The sequence below is a fragment of the Epinephelus fuscoguttatus genome, linkage group LG12 (assembly GCF_011397635.1).
Source record: "Epinephelus fuscoguttatus linkage group LG12, E.fuscoguttatus.final_Chr_v1".
Classification (NCBI taxonomy): domain Eukaryota; kingdom Metazoa; phylum Chordata; class Actinopteri; order Perciformes; family Serranidae; genus Epinephelus; species Epinephelus fuscoguttatus.
This window is the reverse complement of record NC_064763.1, coordinates 38,910,818-38,917,907: the sequence shown is the minus strand read 5'-3', so window position 1 is coordinate 38,917,907 and position 7,090 is coordinate 38,910,818. Positions and strand designations below refer to the sequence as shown.

Sequence of the window (7,090 nt, the reverse complement as noted above, 5' to 3'; positions counted from 1 at the left end):
AAAACCAGGAAGTGATACAGGAATCCTTAGGATAGCTAACTAGTTAGCAAAGTCCTTTTTATGCCCGATTAAATGATGTTTTTCTAGAAATCTGATGGAGTTGACAAAAATCTGGGACACATCGTTAAAGGGCCAACACTTTCAGAAAAAAAAACAAAAAAAAACACCACACACACACACACACACACACACACACAAAGTATACATATGAAAGAATATGAAAGAAAATATTTTATAAATCATATTTATTTCATATAAATCATGTAAAAATAATGTTTCCCAGAAACAGAATTATTGTCTTTATAAGTTATAATTTTAAGGGGTTGTTTGGGGAGGACATGATTTGTTCTCGCTCTCACGCCAGTGTTTATGATTTGTGCATTGTGCAACCACTGAGACAAAGCAGAAATGATTTGTGATGGCTCTAAACCAAGTCTGTTTTGACAAACAATATGTATTTGAGTATACTGAATAAGAGAATAAAACTTTTTCTATAAATTTTGAGTTATTTTGGTTCAGAGTAACTCATTTGCATTTATACGAAGAGATCTGAGGCACTCAGGAGGGTGATGATTAAAAAGCCTTTATTAATACATGGCTAATCTAATAAAAACATGCCAACGCGTTTCAGCCCAAAAGGCCTTTGTCAGGGCAAGGGCAAAATGTTCGGTCAGCTCAGTTCATTGTTAAATAGGTAATCAGAGTCAGCTGTAGGCGGTCACATGATCAGCATGACCTTCTGATGACATTAAAAAGGGGTCAAAGATATGGCAGACTCTGTACAACAATTTAACATCATTAATTCAACAAATAATCAAGAAAATAAACATATACATATTATATACACTCATACTATGACTTTTTTCATAAGGTTTGAGTTATTTTGGTTCAGAGTAACTCATTTGCATATTTGGAACCATGATGGAACACCAGAATTTTACACAAAGGAATTCTAGAGCATGGAACTCAGCATGGAACTCAGAACTAATGTGAAAGTTAGTAAGTACATGGTCTTTCTACCAGATCAGGAGTGTTGAGTCTCACTCAGATCAACTTCTGGACATAGCAAGTCATCGACTGACTCAACAAATTCGACGGACTCAGAAAGTCTTTGACAATACAGGTAAGTCACTGTTTGTTTCTCCCTCATGTAAAGACACTTAACTCTTATGGTGGACAGAGACTACATTTTGGTTGGGATGAAAATCTGGTTAACAATATTTTTAATGTCTAATGATGTTAGATTTTCACACTGTGTGGACATGATGACATTTTGCAGATGTTTTGGGTTTGTTCTCCATATTTTACAACTAAATGTTGTTATTCTATGTCAAAATGGTGTTGGCATGAGATGCTATGAAGACATTTGATTTTGGTTCCTTAACAACACAACCTAAAAAATAAAGACAATATCAACGTCATCATCACATCAGTAAAATGTCAAATTGATGTTGGCTGACATTAAATTTTGTTCACCCAAAGTCATAACACAAATTTAAACAAATATCCGTGTCAAACAATGTTGGTGGCCAGCTGGGATTTCACTTTGCCAGAGATTACATGAAATCCAAACTAGTGTGTTAAAGATATCGATTCATTGATACATATCGATTCTGAAAATGTAAACACAACTCTTTTTCGTAGTCGTAGTAATGTACCTTTTCACAGAGGCAGCATTGTAGACAGACTTGGTCTGTGAGGCCATAAATACATTGTGACATGTGGAAAGACAATTCGGTTTTAACTGAAGTTCTGATTCTTTTAGTTCTGCCATTTTTAAAATGTCTTTGTCGTGTCCTATGGATGTATCTTGTTTGAAATACTCTACACTGCACCCGCGATTTCCAGTGGTACTGCTCTGTTTTGTTTGTGTCCATAAGCTTTCAAAAAATGTGCACAAATATGGGTGAAATTAAAGCAGAGTTGAGCAGCAGAGAGAAAGCTCTGTCTGTGTCTGTATATGTATCTGTCATTGAGCATAAATGAGCCTTAACACTGAGCTGTTTAACATGAGATGATGACCTGTCCTTCTCTCTCTTTAGGAATACCAGTTCATTATGGAACGGCCTGTGGGTGCAATATCCAGTCCATCTGATTTCACCCTCCACCCCAACATGTTCCCCAGCAACTATGAACTGCTGCAAAGTCTGGGAGAGGGAGGCTTTGGACAGGTGGTGCAGTGTTTCAAAAAGGACACCAATGAGACCGTTGCAGTAAAGATAATGAAATACGGCTGCGACTACCACAGTGAAGTAGGTCCCTTAATTCATTAGCATTTATTTTGTTTTTGTTTAAATTTCAAAAATGGCTTCCCTGCCTTTATCACTTGTTAATGTGTCAGCTTTGTGTCAACAACTACGCATCAAACTCATGCATTTTGTTATCTCCAGATGACGATACTGAACGTCTTCAAGGAGATGAAACTGGAGGAGTTCAACATTGTCAAGTTCATTGACTCATTCAGACTGACAAACAACAGAGTTGCTCTGGCTTTTGAGATGCTGGATATGACTCTAAAGGACTACATTGTTGACCACAGAAACTTCACTCCTATGGAGTTATGTGATATCAGGAGTGTAGTCCAGCAGGTGTGTATACATTAGCATCAGACACAACACTCAAGTCAAAAGCTGTCAGTGTTGCACTGTTCTCTAACTGTCCTCACCGATCTTTGTTCTTGCAGCTGGCCATCGCATTAAACACCCTGAAGTCCATTGGACTGATCCACACAGATATAAAAATAGACAACATAATGCTGGTGGATCGGGAAGAGCAGCCCCTCAGGGTAAAGCTCATTGACTTCGGACTGGGTGTGCCAACCGAGTGGGCTGAGCAGGACCCAGAGAAGTGGGCACCTCTTCAAACAAAGCACTTCAGGTGAGAAATGAATCATGATTCTACTAGTTTGTAGGAGATTTGTGCTAAAATATGAAAATGTTCCTCATTCTGTGTCTGTCTTTGTTTCATATGCAGAGCTCTGGAAATATTTCTCGGACTTCCGTTTTCAGAGGCGATAGACATGTGGTCTGCAGGTGTTGTGATGTCAATCATGATGCTTGCTAATGTGCTCTTCAGGGAATTGATGATTATGATGTAGTAAGTCACCGACTGCTTCCTTTTATCTCTCTTCCTAAAAGATCTAATGCTGCTGTATTGGTGTGCTCTTCACTTTCTTATCTAAAAAATAATTGGCTCTAGATCTTCAAAAGTACCCTGTGGAGTTTTCTTACAGCCAAATACAGTTACACGTGTGACAGTGTGCTGAAGCTCAGCCAACATGTTGAATTATTTACTGCTTTAGAAAAACTTTCTCAAGCTTATTTTTTAATGTTTAGAATCCTGTATTGTTTATATCCATGTTTGTTAGCAAGCAGTCATCGTCCCTGCCTTTTGCTGGGTATGTGTGACCTTTCTGGGCTCGTTGCCACCACCAGCTGTAGATAAATGAAATAGCATGATGCCATCAGCAGGAATGCGTCACTTATCTCAGAAAATTGTGTTTTTGTGAGCTTACAATATATCTACAAATGGAGCAGGTCCCTTTTCCACAGAGTCAGTCATGTTGTTTCTGCAGTAGGCCAGAACGAACAAATCAAACACTGGCTCGTTTGTGTTTTCACGTTTCCATGTCGGCCACCGTAGTTTTCCTACACACTTGACACACTGGAAAAGTTTTAGTTCTGCCATCCTTACCGCAACATGCCTATAAATCTTTCACACTGAACCTGTTATACTAGTGGAGATACACTACATCAGATTTGGTGCCACAGTGATGTTTGCTAAACCCTACTGGAAACTAACTTTTCACACTTTTTATTAAAGGTTTTTAGTGCTTGACAGTTTTTTAACTTAAGTATTCCATTACCTCTGGAAAACAGTCCATCACCTAGTAGGTGTGGACATAAGATCTAACCAATCCTGAACTTTTATGTAATACTATATTGCGTGGAGCAACATTTGGCTTGCTGTTGTAGCAGCATTACTGTCAGATGTAATTTCTACTTTTAAGATGCTATGCAATGTACAGAGTTTATAATACATATTATTTTGACTACAGAAAAGCTTCCTCTCATAAAGAGATAAGTACCACACTGTAACATATCTGTGACGCTGTGTTTTGTCTCCAGATGCGATGGATAGTGGCATTCCTGGGTGTACCTCCAGACCATCTACTGGATGCTGCGACCAAGTCACAGCATTACTTCATAACAGACGCCTCCGGCCACTGGAGACTTAAGGTACGACAAACCAAGAGTAATCTCATCCAGAACATTCTCTTCCCTGGTTAAGATTATACTTTACAACATGTTCCACAATTTAATCAGTTACCGTGATTACACTTAACCTTTTTTCAGACACCTGAGGAGTATTGGCAAAGTACCACAGTTCCCAGCCGATACCAGCCCTTGTATTTCAGCAGCCTGGACATTTTGGAGGAGGTAGATGTTTATGTAGATTGTGCTGTGGCTGCTAAAGATGGACTTTAACAAATTCTTTATTTATGAATCAGAAATTTTACTTCGGATTTGCTGTGTTTTTTTCCTACATTAGTTGCCCCAGGAGAACCTGAACATGGTGGGAGCTGAAGAGAAGAGGGAGTGCATTGACCTGCTGAAGGCAATGCTTCAGATCGACCCCAATGAGAGGATTACCCCCATTGAGGTCCTCACCCACCCCTTTATCACAAGGGGCACCCTCCACAAAAACTTTGAGTAAGTGTCCGCTTTTGTGGACTTTACGGCTTTATGTACAGATATCAGACTGTATAGGGACATGGCAAGCTGATTTATCAGCACATTAACAGGGTTCACATTATCTGCAGTTCATTTATGCATAGTCATAATATTATTTTGAAATATGTGTAGCTACATTTTAGTTCAAATTTAAGAATTCTCTAATTAAATTCTGACTGGTACAAATGAACTATTAAGTAGTATGGAGAATTTATATAAAGATACCTTAAACAGATATCTCCAATTAAATTATGACAAGCCCAAACTCATATTCAAGATATCTGCAGTGTGGTTCTGTTTTGTCAGAATTGCACTTAAAATTTTAAGATGTTATATTTTGGGATATTTAATATATTTATGTATATGTTATTATCACTTTTAGATATCTGAAACTGGAGTTATAAGAAATGTATATGACCTCTGTTAAGATATCTAGTTACAAATAAGCTATATCCTGAAAGGACTTTTTAAGTAGGCAGATTTCAGTTTGTAGATAGCATAAAAAGCACCACAAATGGTCAGAGTAAGAACAATATTCAGCATACAAACAGTACAGTCTAGTAGTATTTTAAATGTATTTTTTGCCTTTCAAAAACAAAAAAGTGAAAGTTTTTAGAATAGTTTAAACAGAGTTTATCTGCTGTAACACAACCCAATGAGGTTTCCATGCCTGGCTAACTAGCTGACTATCTACAGTAACCTAAGTGCAATCTGTTTTGAGAGCACTGTACCATTCAGTTATTCAGAGCACCACACTCTCAGAGAGGTGTGCTCGAAGTTTAGTGACAGTAATTTAACTTCATTGCTCGATAATTCATACAGAAATAGACCGTTTTATTTCTCTAAACAACTGCTCTTCCATTTTAATGTAGAGCATCAGTGTAGATTTATAAACGCGCATATAGAAGCGTCCTGGACTGGCTCAAACAAAGTGCATGTATCAGTCCTGAATGGAACTTTTTCCAATCTGAAACTCTGCAAAATCATTTCATGAGCTAATGGTATGCTTCTCTTTCACTCTGCAAGTAAAACTAGCATTGTCACCACTGTAGGTAGTAAGCTAGTTAGCTTGGCATGCTAATTTTACAGGTACAGGTGTTAAATCCCTCCTTACACTTTTTTTTGTTGTCATTTTGGAAGGGTGAACAAAATTGAGTCATCCTCTGAAGTCACGGTTGCTGAGCTATGTTTCGAAATGATTAAATTTGAATTTTGACCGGTCTAAATTTAATAAGATTAATTTTCAATTTCTGTTCTGTTAATAACTGCACCTGTTTCCATTTATCAGTACAAGTGAAAGACCTGAAACACCTGCAGAAACACAGGGTGTTATACATGTCCGGCCTACATCAAGAACATATATTCTGACATTGGAAGGGGAAGAGGAATTGGAGCCCAAAACTTTGTAAGAAAATTTCCTCATTGTAGCTTTTTAAACTAATTATGATGGTGAATGAAGACTATTCCTCATGTCAGCCATGTCTGTTTTTTAAATGATAAATAATGGATGAGTTCCTAGTCAACTGTGTGTTTAACTGCATGTGTATTTATTCCACAGCTCGAGTGCCCCTGATGGATTTCATGCATCTACTTCAGAGACATTACCCCCAGGTGTTATAATGGTGAAGTCTGCACCACCTGAATGCCGCCTGTGGGGGATCGAGGGCAGCGGGCAGAGTGAATCTTGGTGAGATGATTTCCTCTCAACATGTCAGTCATCAGATAGAGAATGGAGAAGTTAGGACATCATTAGAGCAGATTAGGGAATACTATATTAACTCTGTTTGTATGTGTTTAGCCCGTTGGATTTCCTGGAGAATGTCTCTGAAAATCCACCAGTGGAGCCGACTCCCCTTTCAACGGAAGATGTGGAACAGGAACTTGCTGCCACGGCATCTGGTAGATAATGCTCACCTTCACTTGAGTTTGCATGGTTAAGGTCTTTGAAATTGTTGTTGGTTTTACTGAGGATATCCAAGACATTTAATGTCCTTTTGATTTTCAGACCACACAGCGCCCAAGAAGAAGAAGAAGGAGAAGAGGAAGAGGAACTGCTTCAAGCGGTTCCTAGCCTGGACCAAGAGGACTTTCTGCTGCTGCATCCCTGCCAACGAGGATGACTGAATTACACTATGAAGGTTGTTTTCTAGCACAACACCTTGCTGGCTGGATTTCTCACAGGAAATGTACAGAGTATGCATGTGATATGGTACCCTGTATTGACACAGCTGTGGGAAATCAATGTCAGCTGTCATGAGTTGTGCCATAAAAAAACCTTCATAGTTGTAGAGGGTGGCACGGTGGCTCAGTGGTTAGCACTGTGGCCTCACAGAGAGCGCCTAACATCTGTTCCTCTC

General features: G+C 38.7%; 1 protein-coding gene across 1 annotated transcript; it reads left to right on the top strand.

Annotated features, from left to right (window-relative positions):
* The first annotated feature begins 959 nt into the window (after positions 1-959).
* Positions 960-6,857, top strand: LOC125897841 (homeodomain-interacting protein kinase 2-like). The gene is made up of 11 exons (XM_049591297.1): positions 960-995; positions 2,043-2,252; positions 2,391-2,588; positions 2,684-2,877; positions 2,974-3,037; positions 4,128-4,238; positions 4,356-4,439; positions 4,552-4,712; positions 6,292-6,420; positions 6,532-6,632; positions 6,739-6,857. Exons 1-11 carry the CDS (start codon positions 960-962, stop codon positions 6,855-6,857), a joined length of 1,407 nt encoding a protein of 468 aa, XP_049447254.1.
* Positions 6,858-7,090: the final 233 nt, after the last annotated feature.

What these genes read in the sequence shown, in the direction of transcription:
- LOC125897841 (XM_049591297.1), top strand. Translation starts at nt 960, where the DNA reads ATGGAACTCAGCATGGAACTCAGAACTAATGTGAAA. An exon ending in TCAGGAGTGTAGTCCAGCAG is followed by an intron (nt 2,589 to 2,683) that starts GTGTGTATACAT and finishes TTGTTCTTGCAG; the next exon opens with CTGGCCATCGCATTAAACAC. An exon ending in ACTTGCTGCCACGGCATCTG is followed by an intron (nt 6,633 to 6,738) that starts GTAGATAATGCT and finishes TTTGATTTTCAG; the next exon opens with ACCACACAGCGCCCAAGAAG.